The sequence below is a fragment of the Triticum urartu genome, chromosome 6A (genome assembly GCF_056163025.1).
Source record: "Triticum urartu cultivar PI428250 chromosome 6A, HENAU_Tu73, whole genome shotgun sequence".
Classification (NCBI taxonomy): Eukaryota; Viridiplantae; Streptophyta; class Magnoliopsida; order Poales; family Poaceae; genus Triticum; species Triticum urartu.
Genome location: NC_141878.1, coordinates 79,213,594 through 79,236,092, shown reverse-complemented (window position 1 = coordinate 79,236,092; position 22,499 = coordinate 79,213,594). Strand labels below are relative to the sequence as shown.

The 22,499-nt window shown below is 47.0% G+C and overlaps 2 protein-coding genes and 1 pseudogene across 2 annotated transcripts; 1 reads left to right on the top strand and 2 right to left on the bottom strand.

The window, feature by feature from the left end:
* Positions 1–319: 319 nt before the first annotated feature.
* On the top strand, positions 320–8,515 carry LOC125512679 (uncharacterized). Its single transcript, XM_048677770.2, has 12 exons — positions 320–608; positions 686–905; positions 1,200–1,400; positions 1,530–1,600; positions 1,673–1,829; positions 2,465–3,058; positions 3,696–4,076; positions 4,192–4,267; positions 4,363–4,426; positions 6,630–6,765; positions 7,899–8,012; positions 8,102–8,515. Exons 1-12 carry the CDS (start codon positions 355–357, stop codon positions 8,165–8,167), a joined length of 2,334 nt encoding a protein of 777 aa, XP_048533727.1. The 5' UTR covers positions 320–354; the 3' UTR covers positions 8,168–8,515.
* Positions 8,516–13,401: 4,886 nt separating this feature from the next.
* On the bottom strand, positions 13,402–14,454 carry LOC147964059 (uncharacterized; annotated as a pseudogene).
* Positions 14,455–20,304: 5,850 nt separating this feature from the next.
* On the bottom strand, positions 20,305–20,841 carry LOC147964058 (uncharacterized). Its single transcript, XM_087529812.1, has one exon. It carries the CDS (start codon positions 20,839–20,841, stop codon positions 20,305–20,307), a length of 537 nt encoding a protein of 178 aa, XP_087385938.1.
* Between the last annotated feature and the right edge of the window lie 1,658 nt (positions 20,842–22,499).

The window sequence follows — 22,499 nt, the reverse complement described above, 5'->3', positions numbered from 1 at the left end:
TCTACTAAAGCCCATTCTCGTCAAGAGTTAGGCACCTCCTCGTCGTAGATGGAGGTCGACGCGACAGTCCACGTGCTTTCGAGCTACAAATTGTATCCTTGTGTATGTTATTAAAAAAATCTTGCAGCTCCAACCGATTTCCCTGGGAGTGCCCGTTCCAATAGGAATCTCTCCCCTTTTCAATTGACGCCCGGCTCTGACTACCCGAGTCAAGCAAGATATTGACCACCAATCCGCCACCCAACGGCCCACACGTCATCGACCCACACACGCTCGTGGCCAACAAACCTCCTCCGTCCCAGTCGGCGCTGCGTGTGGCCGCACCCAGCACGCCACGGCAGTTCGCAGTTAACAATGCTTCTACTTAAATCCCTTCGCCCCCTCCGCCGCCTGCTCCCTCCGCCACAACGCCGTCCCTCCACTTCGAAGTCCCCCTCCCACCTCTCGCTGCCCCCGTCCAGTCGCCCCGGCCCACCCCACCTCCCGCGCGCCGCCGCCATGGGCTCCGTCGCCGGGGACGCCGTGCGCCTCGCCTACCCGCCCGTCCGCCGCGACGAGTCCGTCGTCGACACCTACCACGGCGCCCAGATCCCCGACCCCTACCGCTGGTAAGATTGACTGCGATTTTTTTCCCTGTTGGTCTTCGGGGTTTGGTTGGTTGACTGACTGCGCTTCGCGGTCGCAGGCTGGAGGACCCGGACTCGGAGGAGACCAAGGAGTTCGTGGCGGCCCAGGCGGAGCTGGCCGAGTCGGTGCTCGCCGGCTGCGCCGACAGGGAGGGCCTGCGCCGCGAGGTCACGCGCCTCTTCGACCACCCGCGCCACGCCGCGCCCTTCCGCCGCGGCGACAAGTACTTCCACTTCCACAACTCCGGCCTCCAGGCCCAGAGCGTCCTCTACGTGCAGGTGCGCCTGCCCGCCACACGCCCAGATCGAGCTTTGCATCGATAATGGAGTTAAATATCATGCATCTACATGCTTCCCTGTCACTCCCGTGCTGGCCCCTGATTAGTGATGGTGGTGATCTGGTGTCACGTGCAGCTCCCCGAGTAGGAATATGCCACACGCCATTATCTGATTATTATTGTTTCTGATTGTAGTTTCACCACTACCGTGTGTCTCTGTTCAAATCGTGTTGCTCCAGTACGCTCTTGATGAGCTGGTACACTAGTTTGACCGTGCTATGCCGTGACAATGCAGGATGATTTGGAAGCAGAGGCGGAGGTCCTCTTGGATCCAAACACTCTAAGCAAGGATGGAACTGTTGCTCTTTCAACGTATTCTATTAGCGAGGATGGCAAGTACATCGCTTACGGGCTAAGTGAGAGTGGCAGTGACTGGATCACTATTCGCGTTATGGGCATTGCAGACAGGCAGGATATGCCTGACAAATTGTCTTGGGTAAGTAGATTTGCAACTCGCTATTGCACCTTAGTAGAATCGTTTCTTTTTTGTCTGAACAGTACTGTGCTTACCTGTTGCTTCTCCTAATTTTTCATGAAATCCTACATGTGGCTATCTATGATGCAGGTGAAGTTCTCATCTATAAGTTGGACACATGACGGAAAAGGGTTTTTCTATGGCCGATATCCTGCGCCTGGGTAGGTCTACGGACTTTCTACCTTTTTATAATGTAGTACCCACTTCTTAATTCTTGTCATTCCTTTTGTCAGAGTGGAATTGGATGCTGGAACCGAGACAAATATCAATCTTAATCATCAGATATATTACCATATCTTGGGGTCTGATCAGTCAGAGGATATACTATGCTGGAAAGATCCTGAAAACCCCAAACATTCCCTTGGTGCATCGGTCACTGAAGATGGAAAGGTATTTCCCTTCCCTCTCTTAGACCATACTGGTTCTTCATTTTCTTTTCAGTGTGTCTATGTCATGGTTGTCAAAATCTCCATTCGTGTCTTCAGATTAACGACCCTAAAAGATTTTAGTACCTAACAAATTGCATACCATATGCCCTTTTATAGTTACAATAAAGATTCACTTTTTGTTCATTCATATATTACTATTATTTGCCTACCCCAATTTGTTCATTCATATATTACTATTATTTGCACAAATGTCATGTATCTTCATTTAATTTTCAAAATAATATCTTTGAATGTATGATTTAAAACATATCATTAAACATTTGGGCAGCACCAAATATAATAAGTTTTCATCCTAATTCTTTAATGATTTACTCACATTTGGCCAGCACCAAATATAATAAATCTAGCAATAGAGAAGGACTAAAATTGCAAGAATACAGTGCCTAAAACAGCACACTAGTATTTCAATGAGGGTGTAATCTGCATGCTTTTTAAGTAGTTTCCGTATGTTCTGCTAATCACAAAAGGTAGGGGGACTATGGACTTATACCTTCAACTATTTAATTAGTGAAATGTCTTGGAAGCTATATATTTCGTAGAGAAGATAGTTATCTTAACCTTATGTTTTGTTGGCAGTACATCATACTGGGTACCTATGATGGTTGTGATCCTGTCAACAAGCTATACTACTGTGAAATTTCTTCACTTCCTCATGGATTAGAGGGTTTCAGAGAGACAAAGGAAATGCTTCCATTTGTCAAGCTTATAGACAACTTTGATGCTCAATATCAAGTTGTGGCAAACGATGGTGATGAATTTACATTCCTGACCAATAAAAATGCTCCAAAGAATAAGCTGGTAAGGGTAAATATAAAAAAGCCAGAGGCGTGGACTGATGTTCTTCCTGAGCATGAAAGAGATGTGCTCGAGTCAGCTGACGCGGTTAATGGAAACCAGTTGGTGGTGTGTTACATGTCAGATGTTAAACATACTCTGCAGATAAGAGACCTTATAACTGGAAATTTGCTTCATCAGTTGCCTCTAGAGATTGGTTCTGTTTCAGAGATCTCTTGTAGACGGGAAGACAAGGAAGTTTTTATTGGCTTCACGAGCTTTCTTTCTCCGGGTATTATTTATAGGTGTAACTTAGCATCTACAATCCCTGAAATGAAGACCTTCCGAGAAATTTCAGTTCCTGGGTTTGATCGCACAAGCTTTGAAGTTAAGCAGGTATGTCATGCATCCTCTAATTTTTAAACATTTAATATAAGATAATAGCTAACTAAGATCACCGATCTAAGTAGATGGTAATTACAACTTCTATTAAAGTATTTAAACATAAAAAAGTGAGGATTTTTTTTGAGTTTTAACAAATTACCAACTCAAATCCAATTTTTTTTTAGGTTTAAAAAAGAGTTTGTCATTCTCGCAAGTTACGTTGTCTTGAGTAAAATCTATTTTTAAAAGTATCGACAGGGCAAACTCAATTGGATTTCCCCCTAGTTCTTGCCTTTGGGTAATGTTGCTGATTCTTGGTGTTTTCTGGCACAGCTGGTTTTTATCTAGTTCTATTTTGTCATTTTCTCAAGGCAAAGGTTTCCCCTGTTTTGTGAATGTACACAATCCATGCAAAAAGCATAAGCGCACTGCAATCGCAGAGCTAAACCGAAACTCCCACCAGTCACCGGGAGTTTCTGTTTGTCAAACTGGTTCATTGATCCAGGCCCAGCGGAGTGACAACTTCCGTTTTTGTTGGAGATCTCTCTCTTCTAAATATTTTTAAGCCCGTAGCCTCTTTTTTGTCTTGTCTTGAAATCTTACCGCTTTACTATTACTGTTTTAATTTTGTTAACTATTGATTTTTCAGATTTTTGTCCCTAGTAAGGATGGAACCAAGATTCCCATGTTCATAATGTCGAAGAAAGATATCGAACTCGATGGATCACATCCAACTTTGCTATATGGTTATGGTGGATTCAACATAAGCATTACCCCTTCTTTCAGTGTTAGTCGTCTTGTCCTATGCAAGAACATGGGTTCTGTTGTCTGCATTGCGAACATCCGGGGTGGTGGAGAATATGGGGAGGAGTGGCACAAAGCTGGAGCACTTGCAAAGAAACAGAATTGTTTTGATGACTTCATTGCTTGTGCGGAACAACTTATTTCTTCTGGTTACACAAGTAACAAGAAAATATGTATTGAAGGTGGAAGCAATGGTGGTCTTCTAATTGCTGCTTGTATTAACCAGGTTAGAGTAAATCCTCATTTTATGACAAAGCTACATGAGCTTTTCAAGTTTATCTTATGGTAATATCAGAATACAATATTTGGCATGCATATCTTTAACCTGCACTGTGTTGCAGCGGCCTGACCTTTTTGGGTGTGCCCTGGCTCATGTTGGTGTCATGGATATGCTTCGGTTTCACAAGTTCACAATCGGTATTTTCTAGTTCTGTTGTGGATTTGGTGATTAGCTGTACTTTACCTCTATTTATTTATACAGCTTATCAATAGATGCTTGATGTTTTCTGTAGGTCATGCCTGGACTACAGATTATGGTTGTTCAGATAAGGAAGAAGAATTCGGCTGGCTTATCAAGTATGGGAGTTTCTGTTGTTTCCATATACCTGTTTATCACTATTAGTTTAGACATTATATAGTCATTACTGCATTGGTTGTGGGGTCACGTACAATATTGCCATGCCACATTAGTATTGATCTTTTGGCAGTGGTGGAGCTTGGACCCGTAGTAAAGAGGAGGTGGTGCGGAGCACCTAATTAATTACTATGTAATTAGACACATGCTGGGAGCTAACTTTATCAAAATAGCTCATGTGCTAATACTTCCATTGAGTTGCACATTTGGCCTCGCTCTCTTCCCCTTGGTTTCAGAAATCAGAAAATAAATAAATCTCACACGCGTACCCAAATGCATGTCATTTTCTGTTACAAGACCGCCCGGATGACCAGATCCTACAACCTACTAGGTTAAATATAGGTATCGGACCAGGCCGATTACTCCGACTTCTACACGGGGACGCACCATCATACTCCAAAACCTGTATCATCGTACTCCAAAACCTGTATCTACCTGGCACCCTGGGTTATAGTTGTAACCGGCTAGGGATTTACTAGTAAACTGATTCGGGATTTATGTTAACTTTGTCGTGCTGACTATATGAGGCGGCGCACGGATCAGTCGTTCGATACGCAAAAAGCAAAAATGAGACGCTCAATCCTATTAACCTTGAGAGCTCCTTTGAATACCTTGTGATGGTGTTATGGCCCAGGGGTGCCTCACCTTGCTGGTTACCAGCCCAAGTAGGCCGGCCTGAGGACCCCTAGGTCGGTTCTGCCTTGGGCCATCAGTCCGGCCCATGTGCCTCATAGGAGAAGAGTCTTGAAGCAGCCGGAGCAGTCCTCCACTGGACTCCCCTTCACGGAGATAGCCGACTAGGTTGTGTAACCCTAGGGGTCGCGGTATGTTATATAAGCCGGGGCCGAGCTAGTTGATGGATCATATAATCCTTTGGTTTTACCCCAATCCCAATATACACAGAGCAGGAGTACCTCTATCATAGGGCCTGAACCTGGGTAAAGTTGTCTCATGTTTCCCCTCTGAACTAATATACCACGTTGGGATACCCTACCGAGGGATCTGCCGGAATCATCTCCAACAATGGTGGCCCATTCAGATCTAGTGTGGTGAACGCAGAGGTTTAATGGGATCGGAATCATCTCCGACAGTGGTGGCCCATTCAGATCTAGTGTGGTGAACGCAGAGGTTTGATGGGATCGCTGACGTCCATCAGAGATCCCATCAAACCTCTGCGTTCACCACGCAAGACCTGCATGGGCCACCACTGTCGGAGTTGATTCCGGTAGATCCCTTGGTAGGGTATCCCAGTGGTGATTAGGTCGGAGGAGAAAAACATGAGGCGATTTTACCCAGGTTCGGACCCTCTGATAGAGGTAAACCCAACTCCTCCTCCGTGTATATTGCGATTGGGGTGTACAAAGTACAGGTAAAATTCAAGGATTGTATGATGATCTATCGATTAGCTCGGTCCCGGCTTATATAACATATAGGGGCCCCTAGGTTTTACACAACCTAGTCGGATACGTCGGTAGAGGGGAGTCCTCCATGGCTCTGGCTTCCTTGCTTTCAACGGCAAGGCTTCCAGAGTCTTCTCCTACGAGGCCCATGGGCCAGACTGATGGCCCAGGGCGGAACCGACCTAGGGGGCCTTGGGCTGGTAACCAGCAAGGCGAGGCACCCCTGGCCCGTAACACCATTAAAAACCTTTCATGCTTTTTAAGTAGGAGAGATTTGATGGAATCAGACCACACTTGCTCCCATTAGATAGGGGAAAATATGCTCTGATTAATTGAATGTTACTTGAAAAAATTTATCGCATAGATTCTCACACGATGTAGATGTTGATAGAGTATAGGAATATATCTAAAAATAAATAAACCTAACCAACAATAGAATGATCCCTCCAGTTTCCAATTACTGGTACAGCTCACCTCACATCAACAGTTGTGCATGATCCCTACAGTACAACACGATCAGCAAAACGCCGTCTTTAGGACCAGACAGTAAAAGTGGACTTGCTCATTACTTGGAGATATGATTAGGGAGTGATTTTCTATTGCTCTGGTGGTTGATCTAATTGTTTTGTTTCCTAAGTGTTCAATTCATATTTGTTTCATCATTCTTGCATTTGCTCTAGTAAATTATTCTTGACGTTTTTTTTTGCATACTTAATGTGTTGTACTACTGGTGGACATTTACTAGATATTCTCCCCTTCATAACGTGAAGAGACCTTGGGAGCAAAGCTTTGGTGATAATTGTCAGTATCCAGCAACCATGCTGTTGACAGCTGATCATGATGATCGCGTTGTGCCATTGCACTCGCTGAAGTTGTTGGCTGTAAGTAGAATTCCTGTGTCTGTTTCTCCTTTCCATGCTAATGGAATCCTCCATTACTACTTAGTATTCTATTCGATATGAAAATTGATGGCATAGATATGATATAGTTTAACTTGTATCATGTGAATGTGGAAAATATTGTATCTACCTCTTTGATTTTGCACTCTTGTTGTTTGTCACAGGGGCAGTTATGTTTTATTTTAGTTTATTCTGTCCTGTAGTCTGAACTCCATTATTGTTCATTATTCAAATACATCAACATAATAATTCACTGGGTAAACATAACCACATGATGAAAAGCCAAACACAGCTATCAATAGATATCTTTTTCTTACTTCATACTGTAAAACAATGTCTTAATCCATGCAAAAGTGGAAACTTTAAGCTTTATAAGACCTTTTCAGTTGTCCAGGGATCAAGTTGTTGGTCACATGAGTATCACTGAGTTTGTTGGATAAGTTAACAACTTTGTGATTTGATAAACTGCACAAACATAAACATCATATAGACTCTTTTCCTAAATATATATTTTCAGAAAGTACCTGAATGGTATTCAACTAAAGGCTGACTTTCTAATGAACAAGTAGCAACTTCTCCTGGTTCTCTTTTTGCATTTGATCTTGCATCTACTTCTGACTCGTTTTCTCATAGTTTTGGGTGCTCTTAATAGGATCTTTGGGTGTTCTGTACTTTTGACTCGTAGAGGTTAGGTTACCATCATATTTTGAAGAAATGTAGATTGTCTTTTGGTTGTATTGTTGTTTTGCAGTTTAATGATAATTGTTTTTCAGTGCAAAATGCAAATGAAGACAATTTATTGTGGTTCTTATTTGTCATTTACAGTGCAAATCAGTTTTACAACCATGTCATTTGTAGTGTGTCAGTGAGAAATTTGGTGTGTTGTCACATGGAACTAGACTGTCAAGCAATATGCAGGTGCTACTTTTGCTGAAACCATGATCAGACCCTAACTATAAGTTCTTGTAATTACAAACCTTCACCTGTGTGCGTTCCTGTTTGATGACGGATGTTGCAAACTATCTTGAATATCTAAGCATTATCTGATGATTAGCTAGTGTGTTTCCTTGCGTGTTTACTGTTCTTACACCTTTTGCTTTGCTTGCTATTCACAGACAATGCAGCATGTCTTGTGCACTAGCATTGAGAACAGCCCGCAGACCAACCCAATAGTTGGTCGCATTGACCGCAAGTCAGGGCATGGAGCTGGCAGGCCGACTAAAAAATTGGTTTGTGCAAAACCGCTTCTCAAATCCTAGAGTTATGTTTTAGTTTCACTTATTCACTTATTTATTGCATGCCTTGGGTTCAATTTCAGATTGATGAGGCCGCGGACCGTTACAGTTTTATGTCGAAGATGTTGGGCGCTACATGGACTGAGTAGTTCAATTCTGTCCTGGAGATGCTGTGTGCTGAGCACACAAGACGGTGGAAGGTGTAATCCTGGAGGGGAAAGATTGCTATCGCTTCAGCTGCTGAACAGTTTTTGAGTTCAAGTACTACAATTCTTTGAAGCTTACAACACTTGCAATGTTTGTGTTGTGCAAGCTTATCCGAGCCTATATATTCTTCCATATGTGAAAGGGGTGTGTGTTTCTGCTTAGAAAAATGCTGTTGAAAACTTGAAATGGACCAATGAAGCTGTCTGGCTGGAACGATTTAGTCAGGACGCTCAGTCTGGCCCTCGGGGCTCAGGGTATGCTTGATAGATTTATTTAAAGTGTTTTCTTGATTTCTTTGCATATCATACCATTTTATTTTCATGTGTATTTGTCGCATCGTTGAAGGTGGCAATCGGTTAGGGTTTCATCAACCCATGTAGTAATCCTGGCATGGACATCCTGGCCTGGTGTCTTGGCCTGTGGCTGGGCTTGGGCTTCACTTTTCTGCCTGAAGTCTAGTCCAATAAGAGTTATTTTTTGTATTTTTAAAAATAGGTTTATTTTTTTTTGCAGGCAAATCTTTTACTCATCTGTTTAACCGTCAACTAATTCTAGACGTAGGGAGCATTATTTTGCCCTTGAAATCATTCAACTACTTTTTCTAGAAAACATGCTATTTTCTGGGCCATGGATTGGATCTGGTTGGCTTGGGATTGGACTTGGCTTTTCTAGCTGGGCTTTTGCAAGCTTGGAGTATGCTCATGTCTAAAGAAAAAGGTCTACCATATTCATACACTGTGAATATGTTCAAAATTAGACCCCTACATTTAGGATAGGAAAAACTCAAGAAACTTCTGAAAAAAGATTGAAACATGATGTTTAAGAAAATGTTTGGGATCCTACAAAATGTGAAAAGAAGGATAGATTCTAGGGTAGTTGTAAAAGCAAAATTTCTATGAAAATCTTGCAAAAATCCTGCATTCCAAATGTCTGCTTAAAGGTCAAGTGGTCAACAACATGCAATGGGAACAAAAATTCACATCAATTCATGCATCAAATGTATTAATTATATTATGATACTTACATTAATACCTATAGTGTCGGATCACGGGTTCCGGCAAAACCCTCAAGGTTCGTGTTTTAAATCAGAATGATCGAATCCCTTGGCGATGGTTTACAGGATGCTTATATATCTCCTGGAGACACACGATGATCCAGAGGAGACGTTGATTCCAGAGAGATGCGTCGGTTGCCAGGACACAGGCGTCCGCGCGATGCAACTGCTTGGCCGTTGGGCAAGGTTTCCCTTTTACAGAATTAATCTCAACACCCCCCTAATCTACGCTTGATCATGTAGAATCATCTTCACGATTGTCCGGGAAGCTCTATCATCTCAAAAGATTCTCCTTCGAAAGTTCTTCATAAAATCTTTGAGATCCTGGAACACATACTCACAAAGAAAGATAGCATAATGTGATGTCATTAAAATAAGGATATCTCAAGAAGAGACTCTCCCTGACACCTGCAAGTCCCTAAGTCTTCGCATACCAATTCCATGAGCACATTTCTGAAACGTAGAATTTGGTAGAGACTTGGTAAATAAATCAGCAAGGTTGTCGCATGATTTGACTTGCAGAATGCTTATTTCCCCGATTTTCTGAAGATTATGGGGGAAAACCATTTAGGAGAAATATGCTTGGTGATATTACTCTTGATGTATCCTGTTTGCATCTGCGCAACACAGGCCGCATTATCTTCATAGATAATGGTAGGTGATTTTATCGAACCCATTCCACATGACTGTTGTATGTGGTTTATCATTCTGTGAAGCCATACACATTCACATGTTGCTTCAAATAATGAAATTATTTCAGAATGATTGGTAGATGTTGCCACCAAAGTCTATTTCGAAGACTTCCATGATATAGCAGTGCAACCATGTAGGAACACGAAGCCGGTCTGAGATCTGGCATTATGGGGATCAGACAAATAGCTGGCAATCACATCAGAGTCCTGATTTTTCTGGAACTGGAAAAATAGACCAAGATCCTTTGTGCCTTGGAGATATCGAAAGATATTCTTCATTCCAGACCAATGACGTTTGGTGGGAGCTGCGCTATGTCTAGCAAGTAGATTCACTGCAAATGCAATATCAGGTCTTATGCAATTTGCAAGATACATAAGCGCTCCAACACTAAGGTATGGAACTTCAGGTCCCAACACCTCTTCTCCATCATCCCTTGGTCTGAACGGATCTTTATCTACGTCTAGAGATCGAACCACCATGGGAGTTTTAGATGGATAGGATTTGTCCATATTGAATTTCTCCAATATTTTCTGGATATAGGCAGATTGCTGTACCATGATTCCTGAGGGAAGGTGCTCAAGTTGAATACCTAAGCAAACTTTGGTTTTACCCAAATCCTTCATCTCAAATTCCATCTTTAGGTGATTGCATGCTTCATCAATGTCTGGTGTGCTGCCAATGATGTTGAGATCATCAACATACACAGAAATGATGCAAAATCCTGTAGAGGACTTCTTGATGGAAACACATGGGCAATCAGCACTATTGGAGTAACCTTTCTGAAGAAGGAACTCACTGAGTCGGTTGTACCACATCCGTCCCGACTGCCTTAAGCCATATAATGACTTATTCAGCTTTACACAATACATGTTGCGTTTTACATTTTTATTCGGGACTGAGATTCCATCAGGAACCTTCATATAAATGTCCGAATCTAGTGAGCCGTAAAGATATGCGGTCACGACGTCCATCAACTGCATAGATAGATGATTTTGCACTGCCAAAGATATAAGATATCGGAAAGTGGTTGCACTCATCACTGGAGAATATGTTTTAGTGAAATCAATGCCGGGTTTCTGCGTGGAACCTTGTGCTACGAGTCTTGATTTATATCTCACCACCTCATTGTTCTTATTCCGTTTTCGGAGAAAAACCCATTTGAATCCCACAGGGAAAATACTAGGAGGTGTAGGTATTGCTTTAGTGAATACCTTTCTTTTGTTAAGCAAGGCAATTTCTGCTTGGATTGCATCCTTCCATTTAGGCCAGTCGGGACGCTTTTGGCACTCAACGATAGACCTTGGATCATGATCAGTGAGAAGGGTATCTGTAATCTTTTCAGCAAAATATATGTCGACAGTCGTAGTCTTATGGTCAAATGATTCTCCAGAATCAACATAGTTGATGGAAATTTCCTGCACCCCTAGTGACTCTTCGTGATTCCCCAATACGATTGAGTCTGGGTGTTCCAATGTCCCAGTCAGTTTGTGCACACTGGAACTGGGTTGTGGAGGTTTCCCTTCCACTGGGTGTATACTACCCATTAGGTGTTTGTCAACGTTGAGTTGACCTGCATTTACTAACTCCGAGGTTTTTCTCCTCGATTTCCTTTGCTGCTTTCTAGAAGCATGCTCCAGGTCAGAGGCCGTACTACTACTCCTCTTCTTGGAAATAGGGAGTTGAGTGGTTTTTATTGGTACCTCCACTCTTTTTGGCGCGTTTCTGGCCGGATTTAAGGATTTTGTAACACCTTTCAGATCAGTAAATGAATCTGGCAGATTATTTGCAAGATGTTGCAAATTAATGATCTTCCGAACTTGAAGTTCGGTCTCATGGGTACGTGGATCAGAGGATGAAATGGCATGAGCATTCCAATCAATTTCCGGGCATTCTTTCTAGTACTTGAAATCTCCCGTGATGCCGGAAAATGTTCCTCATTAAATATGCAATCGGCGTGACGGGCTATGAACAGATCCCCAGTTAGGGGTTCCAAGTACTTGATAATCGACGACGATTTGTACCCCACATAGATCCCCAACTTCCTGTGTGGGCCCATAGATGTCCGCTGTGGTGGTGAGATCGGGATGTATGCAGCACATCCGAACTTATGCAGATGGGAAATGCTTGGAGGATTTCCATGTACCAATTCCAGAGGGGAAGAACTGTGATATGCAGTTGGCCTCAATTGTATCAAGTCAGCAGCATGTAAAACAGCGTGACCCCAACAAGAGGTTGGCAAGTTGCAATTCGTCAACAAAGGTCTTGCAATGAGTTTGATCCTCTTAATCAATACTTCAGCCAAACCATTTTGCGTATGGACATATGGAACAGAGTGCTGAACTTCAAACCCCAAAGCCATGCAATAATCATTGAAAGCATGTGAGGAGAATTCTACAGCATTGTCCATTCGAATTGACTTAATTCGACTTTCAGGATAATGGGCTTGCAACTTAATGACTTGCCTCATTATCTTGGCAAATGCATGGTTTCGTGTGGATAGAAGACAAACATGTGACCATCGTGTAGATGCGTCAATCAGAACCATGAAATACCAGAAATGTCCAGATAATGGTTGAATGGGACCACAAATGTCTCCTTGAATACGTTCAAGGAACTGAAGTGGTTCAGCTTGTATTTTGAGGTGTGAGGGCCTCAAAATTAGCTTTCCCGTGGCACAAGATGTGCACACAAAATCAGAAGATTGAGGAAATTTTGCTCAAGCAAATTATGACCAACGGAATTGTTAGTAATTTTTCTCATCATCCCTATTCCAGGATGGCCTAGGCGATCATGCCAGGTTTGGAATGCGTTAACATTCTGAAAAATTACTTTGTATGCAACATGTTCCACGGGTTTGATGTACGTATAGTACAAACCAGACGATATAGAAGGAATTTTCTCATGTACCTTTTTGCCATATCCGTCATCTTTAGTAAAGAGTAGATACTCCTCTTTGTTGTCTTCATGGGTTTCAATATGAAAACCATTCTTACGAATATCTCGATAACTGATCAGGGTACGTGATGAGTTGGGATACAATAAAGCATCCGCAATCGTCATTTTTGTACCGCTTGGGAGGGTGAATATGGCACGTCCAGTACCAACAATCATTTTATCGCATCCAGCGATAGTTAGAATATCTCCATTCATCTTTTTCAGAGTTTGGAAATATTTCATCTCCCTCAGTATAGAGTTTGTGGTACCACTGTCCACAAGGCATAATTCCTCTTCCATCGGATTGTCCCCGTAGAAAACTATATAAAACAAAAGAATTTTCAATAAGAAAACCTCATGTTAATACATAGAATACAATCTTTATTATATCAAATATGCTGATACAATACAATATAAAGAAAACAACAAACTTATCTTCTTATTACAATCATCACAAATGGACATAATTAAGTAGATCACTAGGAGATTGAGGGACTAGTCGAAGTCGCCAAACACGTTGTTTGCGGTGTACTCAATCAATGTGTTCTCCATTTCAGCAGTATCCTCAGGCAAATAAGGAACCATGGCGTTGCTCGGTACAGGAGGAACATCGTGCAAATCACCAGCTCCTTTTGCGCTATCCGGATGAAGGTTGAAGTTGGCTTCAAACCTTTTCCCTTGAGGTGCTTTGCGTCCCTGAGATTGCTGGTACAACAAAACCAGATGCTTGGGCATTGTGCACTTTTCAGTAGAATGCGTGTAGCATCCACACTTGTTGCAAAGCTTAGATTTATCAAACCTGGGCTTTGAAGTGCCTTTTCCCTTGCCTGGGTGTCTAGATCTCATGTTCCCATTGCGCTTTCACTTATGCTCGGAATTGGATTGTTTACCTCGAGAGGTACCATTAAACTTTTGTCTATTTGCAACATTCAGATGAACTTCAGGTAAAGGTTGTGCCCCAACTAGGCGCTGAGAGCCATTCTTAGCGAGTAGCTCATCATGCTTTTCAGCCTGAAGTAACATGTGAATAAGCTCGGAATAGACAGTGTAGTTACGAGCACGTTATTGCTGTTGGAGGATCCTATCTGAAGGGAGCATAGTAGACAAAGTTTTCTCTATCTTCTCCCCCTCAGTAGGTTCCTTCTCACAAAAGTGCAGTTTGGAACATATCTTATGAACAACATGATTGTACTCACCAATGGACTTGAAATCCTGAAGACGGAGATGATTCCAATCATGGAGTGCTTTGGGCAGGACTACTGCCTTCTGCTGTTCATACCTCGTTTTGAGGGCCAGAAACAGAGTACTAGGAGATTCCTCCTATAAATACTCAGACTTGAGATCTGGATGAATATGGTGCCTTATGATGAATAAGGCAGCATAGTTCTGCTGTTCTATCAGTAGCGTGGCCCCAGCCAGGAGAGGAGTCTCCGGGGGTTGTATTGCACGCGCTATCCCACGGGACGCAAGACTGATCTTGATGTCCATAGCCCATGTAGGATAATTGTGGCCATTGAGAGCAAGCTCCTCAAATTCTTTAGCAGTCATCTTTGCCTACATGGGAAAACCAGAGATAATTAATTTATGGGTGGTAAATTAAAAACCATCATGGTTGTGTAATAAGAATGCAAAAAATTGACACTCAAGTGTAAACTTGAAAAATTCTCAACCTCAATTGTGTGAACATAACACTTTGAAGATCACTTAGATCTCATAGTAATAGGCTACATCACTATTACCTTGTGTATGCTACAATTCAGATATAAGGAATATGTGTTGGAGGTAATCGTTTGTCGAGAATGACAAAGCATAGACCTCACAGTAAGAGAGGATAGTCTGCAAATGAGCAGTAGATCACAACTCATTACCTTGTGGTTCCAAATAAGATGAGGGAGAAATATTCAAAAATTTGCAAGTTTGATATGGGAGAGAAGATCTCAATCGCAAAAGCATGTTCAATAAAAATGAGATGTGGTAAACACATGGAACATGTCATTCTTCCCAGATGAACTCCGGTAATTTATTTATACGCAATCCATTACATAATATAAACACACCTACTAATAATTACACAAGTCCTGACATAGAATAAATCTAAAACAGGACTAGAATGTAAGTAGTAGTCAATCTAAGTACTAAACAGTACTAAACATAGTCTAAAACTGCATAAATACAACAATTAGTACTACTGTTAATAAAACAGAGAGAAAAGAAAAAAGTATGAATCAGACCAGAAAGGAGGCAGCTGGAGGACACATCAGGCGCCTGGGCATGGGCCTCCATGGCCTTTGGCCAGTCCACCCGCAGCCCCACCGCATAAGAGAGGGAGGAGGCGGTGGTTACGGATAAGGGTCTGAGACCCGAAACCGCACCACCCGCTCGATCCCCTTCCCTGCATGGCGCCGGCGACTGGAGTGGCCGCCGCAGCCCCTCGCGGCGCCGGAGTTCACCGGTGCAACACCGACGAGCCTTCCTCGTCCGAAGAAGACACGATGATGATGGGGTCCGGGCGAGCACCCTCTGGCGCGGCGCTAGCGAGGCCGAGGCTCACTAGAGCCCATGAACCGGGGCGGCGGCTGGGGCGGTAGTCGATTACGGCGACGACATGCCCGAAGAGACGCCCGAAGCGCCGTGCGGCACGACTGCTCGAGCCCCTGCCATCTCCTGCTGAAGCGGGGTGTTGGCGTTGGCGTTCTCCATGCCGGCTCCAAGGCGGATGACGCCGGAGGCACCGGTTGGCGCGGAGATGAAGGCGAGCGCCTCCTCCTCATCCACCACGAAGCGCAAGGGCACCGGGGCATAGCCATGCAGGCGGCGGCTCGGGCCAGCGGCCACGGCATCCGGTGTCGGTGTCGATGGCGGGAGCCACCCTGCCGGTGGAGGAGGGGTGGAGGCGGAGAACCGTGGGGTGCAGCGCTGTGCACCATAGGGCGCTCGGACCGGCCACAAGCCATGGTCGAGCACCCTGTTCATAGACGGCGCACGCGCAACAACGCCAAGGCCATGCCCATGGGCGTGGCGAGCACCAGGAGCGACGTGTCCGTCAACGCCGTGGCCGCGTCCAGTGGCACGGTGACCACCACGGGCGCCACGTCCAGTGACGCGGTGACCATAACGGCCAGCAGCACAACGGCCGAAATGACGAACGGCCTGCATCCTGCGACGGAAACGTCGGAGGCCACCAACGCCATGATATCGGCGACGGTAGCGACGACCGTCCTCACGGATCAGGCGGAGAAAGAAGGAAACAAGGCCAGGCATCTCACTGGCGGCAAGTGCTCCCTCTCTTCTCCTTTCTTTGTTGCCTTTCGCTCTCGCTGGTTGTCTACATGTTGATAACGTGTTTTAAAGCAGAATGATCGAATCCCTTGACGATGGTTTACAGGACGCTTATATATCTCCTGGAGAGACACAACGATCCAGAGGAGGCGTCGGTTCCAGAGAGATGCGTCGGTTGCCAGGACACAGGCGTCCGCGTGATGCAACTGCTTGGCCGTTGGGCAAGGGGAGATTTCCCTTTTACAGAATTAATCTCAACAGTTCAAACACTGGGGTGCGCGTGAAGATCTCCCCCTACCGATCCACGTCCTAGCTTCGCTAAGATATCAGGTATTGACTCGATGAACTCGGAACACAAGGGACACAAGATTTATACTGGTTTGGGCCACCGTTGTGGTGTAATACCCTACTCCAATGTGTGGTGGTGGATTGCCTCTTGGGTTGAGGATGAACAGTACAAGGGGAAGAACAGCCTCCTGAGGAGAGGTTTTCTTGTGCTTGGTGGGTAAGAGGATGTGCTGAATGAGTTCCAGCCTTGTTCCACCCCCTCCTACTGTGGTGGCTAATCCTATTTATAGAGGCCCTGGTCCTCTCCCCAAATATTGAGCGGGAAGGGAGCCAACAACAGCCAATTCAAAAGGGGACAGCTAGTACAACTTATCTTGACAAAAGTGGTCTTCACCTGTTATAGGCTCTGGTGGTGACGCCGTCTAGGGCTCCATGGTGACCTCCGTCTTGCCGCCCTTCTGGTCTTGGTCTCGTTGCACCGATATGGAAACCTTTGCTTGACGCCTCGGTACTCCGCGCCTGCACTTACTTCCTTAGCATCAAAGAGGAAACAAGGACACTGTGCGCGCTGGCGCCCGCCTGGCCTTGGTCGTCATGGATTACGTCACTGGAACCTCGCGAGGTTTGCCTGGCCTTGATCTCTCCGCCCCTCGCGAGCAAGCCTGGTGAGGCCGCTCCTGAGGAGGTCTTGCGTCATTCGCCTCGCGAGGCTTGGCCCCTCGCGAGGGTCTTGAGTCCTTGCTGGTGAAGAAGGGTCGTACGGGCCCTCTCGCAGGGCCACGCCGTGGGCCGCAGGCAGGCAAGTCTGGGTACCCCCGTTCCCAGAACCCCGACAGTAGCCCCCGTGCCCAAGGCGCGCTCGGGCTTGGCTTCGAGGCGAAGCCAAGGAGCAAGCGCGGAGCACCGCGGGCCCCAATAGCCTGCGACCTTGGTCGACGCATGGCGGTTGATTGGACGTGGGCGTCTCCGCTTCCCCACGATGCCTCGACAACTGCCTGACTTGACGAGTCCCTGCTGCATGCAAGGGAAAACCATCATTATTATAGGTCATGGAGGCCGGCGGTTGGCCTCCCTTTGGCTATAAATGGGAGGTGGGGGCGGAGCCCCCATCGCCCATCTCTTCCCATTCTGCTTGCTTCTTACTCTTTGGTCCATCGCCAGTTGCAACACCAATGGCGCCGTCGAAGAGGTTCTTCACCATGGAGAAAGGGAAGGCCCCTCGCGAGGGGCTCGGCTCTCCGGCACCCAAGCGTGGACGCGGTCGTCCCTGCAAGCACACCGCGACCCCCGCCGTAGCCCCGCACAGCCGTGACGGTGCCACTTTGCATGGTAGGGGCCACTCCGATCGCGGCGGTCCTGTCGATGAAGGGAGACGTGTCGTGGTCACACGGCCTCCCTGGCCGCGCTTCCACTCGGTGGAGGTGCTGCCGGAGTTTGTCATCTAGTCGGAGAACCTGGCCGGCAACTGGCTTCAGCTCTCGCGTTTCTTCGTCGACGAGCTGCCAGCCTCGGGTCCAGGCGGGCTCTGGCTGCAAGCGGACAACTGCTGCAGCAGGGCTTCCTGGGTCATGGTCGAGGTCTCCGTTGCGGGCAACATAGCCCTGGCCCATGGCTGGCAGACGTTTGCCCCCGCGCGCGGCTTGGGCACGCGGTGCACCCTCCATTTCAAGTATGACGGTGATGCGACCCTCTACGTGAGGGTGTTTGGGGAAGATGGTCGTCGTGTCGGGTGCTGCCCCGAGGTCAACGACGGCGAGGAGGTGCTCGGCCTTGGAGATGGTCGTGATGAGGACGAGGGCGAACCCGCCCTTGGGGCCGACCATGTCTCGTCCAACTACGGCGGCTCTTCCTCCAGCGACATCCCCAGCAGCGGTGGTTACGACCAGCCGCCGCGCCCTCTTTGAGGGCAGCAGTGGGTCGTCTCGTCGACGCGCCACCGTGAAGCGCAAGGAGGGGTCGGGCTGAGCTCAGGACGGTGCCAGGAGCCTGCCCCCGTGAACCGATGTAGGGGCAGAAGCCGTTTTTATTTTGTTCTTCCTTTCCTTCCTACATCAAAAAGAAACCAGAATGGGCCCCGGAGGGGCGTGTATCGAACTATGATCTCAATCATCATGCTATGTTTGTTGCTCCTGTGCTGTGTCGCAACATCATCGTTTTGTGTAGGGATAACTTAGCTTGACTTGCTTGGAGTAGCCTCCTCCTCACGGGGCGCTTGCTTGCTTCCTGGTGCCTGTCGAGGCTTCCTTGACCTGATAGGCACTTAGGAACTGCAAAAAAATTGTTAGGAGGTTTATCGTTCTCCCGAGGCTTGGTCGCAGCCTTGACCCAACGCTTCATATCGCAGCACCGGAGGGGCACGGATTGAGAGAGAGAGAGAGGTGCGCCAGCTTGTGGGCTCGAATGAGGGTACCTCGCGGAAAACAAAAGAAGGAAGCTTAGAAGGTGAAGCTCACGAAGGTACCTGTTTAGCCCCCTCGCGCGGAACGCGCGAGAGAGTACATGCCGACCAAAGAAATGAAAGCAGAAACAAAGGCAGAAAGCGAAAGGGCGGGACCAGCAAGAGACACCAGAAAGCCAATTTCAATAAAAAAGAGGCGAGCCAACTTCGGAAAGCAAATGAAAAGCCGCGTCCGGCACCTAGTCTAGTCTTCGACGTCTTCTCACCAGCGCGGAGCTAAGTGCTGCCACTAAGACGTGGGAGGGAGCCCCCGAGGCCCAAGGGCGGCACTCCTGAGACTCCGGGGCGTGTACAGCCCCACTCGTTATTATGTGAGAGTGTCACGGGCGGCGATCCTCACAGGCACTGGGCCTTTCTTCACAGGCGCTGGGCCTTCTTCACAGGCGCTAGGCCTTTCTTCAGGGGTAGAACTTCTCAAGGTGCTGAATATTCCAAGCGTTTTGGATGGGTACCTCGTCCTATGTCTCCAGGCGCGCGGCATCAGGCCTGGAGACATGGACGACCTTGAACGGGCCCTCCCACATGGGTGAGAGCTTATGCAGCCCTTCCTTGGAGAGGACCCGCCTCAGGACGAGGTCACCCACCTCGAGCGTCCTGGAGCGGACGCTGCGACAGTGGTACCGCCGCAGCGCCTGCTGGTATCTTGATGCCCGTAGTGCTGCTTCGCGACGACATTCCTCCCCCAGCACGAGGTCCATCCCCCGCCTGGCGTCCTACTGCATTTCATCAAATGCAAGGACTCGTGCGGAGTGATGTCTGACCTCGTGAGGGAGGACTGCTTCTGCTCCATAGACGAGGAAGAACGGGGTCTCGCCCGTCGGCTTGGTGGCGCTGGTGCGGATGGACCACAACACGGACTGGAGCTCATCGTGCCAGCCCCTGTCGCAGGCCTCGAGCTTCTTCTTGAAGGTCCTGGTCTTGAGGCCTCTCAGGACCTCCGCGTTGGCACGTTCGGCCTGGCCATTGCTCCTGGGGTGCGCTACCGAAGCGTAGCAGATCTGTGTTCCATGGTTAGCACAATATGACTTGAAGAGATTACTAGTGAACTGCGAGCCATTATCGGTGATGATGTGGTTGGGGACCCCAAAGCGGCTCACGAGGCCCTTGATGAACTTGACCGCAGAGCCAGCTGGGATGGTGCGGACGGCTTCAACCTCCGCCCACTTAGTGAACTTGTCGATGGCGACGTAGAGGTATCGGTAGCCCCCAGGCGTCCGAGGGAACGGGCCTAGGATATCTAGCCCCCACACTGCGAACGACCACGAGAGTGGAATGGTCTGGAGGCCCTGAGCTGGCTGATGGATCTGCTTGGTGTGAAATTGGCAGGCCTCGTAGGACATCACTAGCTCAGCTGCGTCATTGAGCGCCGAAGGCTAGTAGAATCCGTTGCGGAATGCCTTGCCGATGAGGGTTCGCGACGACGAATGGTGCCCGCAGTCCCCGCCGTGTATGTCGGATATCAGCTCTTTCCCCTGTTCCTTGGAGATACAACGCAGTGAAATGTCATTTGGCCGCTTCCTGTATAACTCACCGTCCCGGATGCAGTATGCCATGGCCTGCCGGGCCACACGCTCCGCGTCCTCCTCCTTCTCCGGCAACGTCCCTTGCACCAGGTATTCCTTCAGTTCCTTGGTCCAGCATCCCTCATGGGGCTCGAGCGCTAAGAGTAGGCGCACTCCTGAGGTCAGGCCACAGGCTGGGGCTCCTGTGGCAGGCGGCTGCGGGAGTTCCTCCCGAGGCTGAGCTGTTCTTGAAAGCGGTGGCGTTGCTGATGGCTTGAAGAGCCGCTCCTCGAAGACGCCCGGCTCCTGGGGCTGTCGCTTGGATGCCCTTCTGGCGATGTCGTCGGCTTCCTTGTTGGTTCCCCGGGACACGTGCTGCAACTCCAGGCCCAGGAACTGCTTCTCCATCTTGCGTACTTCCGCAAGGTATGCCTCCATGTGTTCGTCCTTTGGCTCATATACCTTGTTGGAGAAGTTGACGAGGATCTGCGAGTCGCCCCTGACGGTGAGACGCTTTACCCCCAGTGCCGCTGCAGCCTTCAGGCCGGCTATGAGGCATTCGTATTCTGCAATGTTGTTGGAGACCTTCTCTCCCTGCTGGAAGCAGAGCTACACGGCATAGTAGAGCTTGTCCTGAGTGGGCGAGATGAGCACTGCTCCAGCCCCCGCGCCCTGGCGCGCGAAGGCACCATCGAAATACATGACCTAGTCATCGGGCACCTCGCTTCCCAGCGAGAGGGACTGATATGTCTCCAACGTATCTATAATTATGATTGCTCCATGCTATTATATCATCTATTTTGGATGTTAATGGGCTTTACTTTACACTTTTATATCATTTTTGGGACTAACCTACTAACCGGAGGCCCAGCCCAAATTGCTGTTTTTTTGCCTACTTTAGGGTTTCGAAGAAAAGGAATATCAAACGGAGTCCAAACGGAATGAAACCTTTGGGAACATGATTTTCTCAACAAACGTGATCCAGGAGACTTGGAGTGGGCGTCAAGAAACAACGGAGGAAGCCACGAGGCAGGGGGCGCGCCCTCCACCCTCGTGGGCCCTCCGTTGCTCCCCCGACGTACTTCTTCCTTCTATATATATCCACGTACCCCCCAAACATCCAGGAGCACCACAAAAACCTAATTCCACCGCAGCAACCTTCTGTACCCGAGATATCCCATATCGGGGCCTTTTCTGGAGCTTCATCGGAGGGGGCATTGATCACGGAGGGCCTCTACATCAACTCCATGGCCTCTGCGGTGATGTGTGAGTAGTTTACTTCAGACCTACGGGTCCATAGTTATTAGCTAGATGGCTTCTTCTCTCTCTTTGGATCTCAATACAAAGTTCTCCTTGATTCTCTTGGAGATCTATTCGATGTAATCTTCTTTTGCGGTGTGTTTGTCGAGATTTGATGAATTGTGGGTTTATGATCCAGATTATCTATGAACAATATTTGATTCTCCTCTGAATTCTTTTATGTATGATTGGTTTATCTTTGCAAGTCTCTTCGAATTATCAGTTTGGTTTGGCCTACTAGATTGATCTTTCTTGCAATGGGAGAAGTGCTTAGCTTTGGGTTCAATCTTGCGGTGCTCGATCCCAGTGACAGAAAGGGATCAGACACGTATTGTATTGTTGCCATTGAGGATAAAAAGATGGGGTTTATATCATATTGCATGAGTTTATCCCTCTACATCATGTCATCTTCCTTAAAGCATTACTCTGTTCTTATGAACTTAATACTCTAGATGCATGCTGGATAGCGGTCAATGTGTGGAGTAATAGTAGTAGATGCAGAATCGTTTCGGTCTACTTGTCGCGGACGTGATGCCTATATACATGATCATACCTAGATATTCTCATAACTATGCTCAATTCTATCAATTGCTCGGCAGCAATTCGTTTACCCACCGCAATACTTATGCTCTTGAGAGAAGCCACTAGTGAAACCTATGGCCCCCGGGTCTATCTTCCATCATATTAATCTTCCAAAACTTAGTTATTTCCTTTGCCATTTATTTTACTTTGCATCTTTATTTCTCTTTATCATAAAAATACCAAAA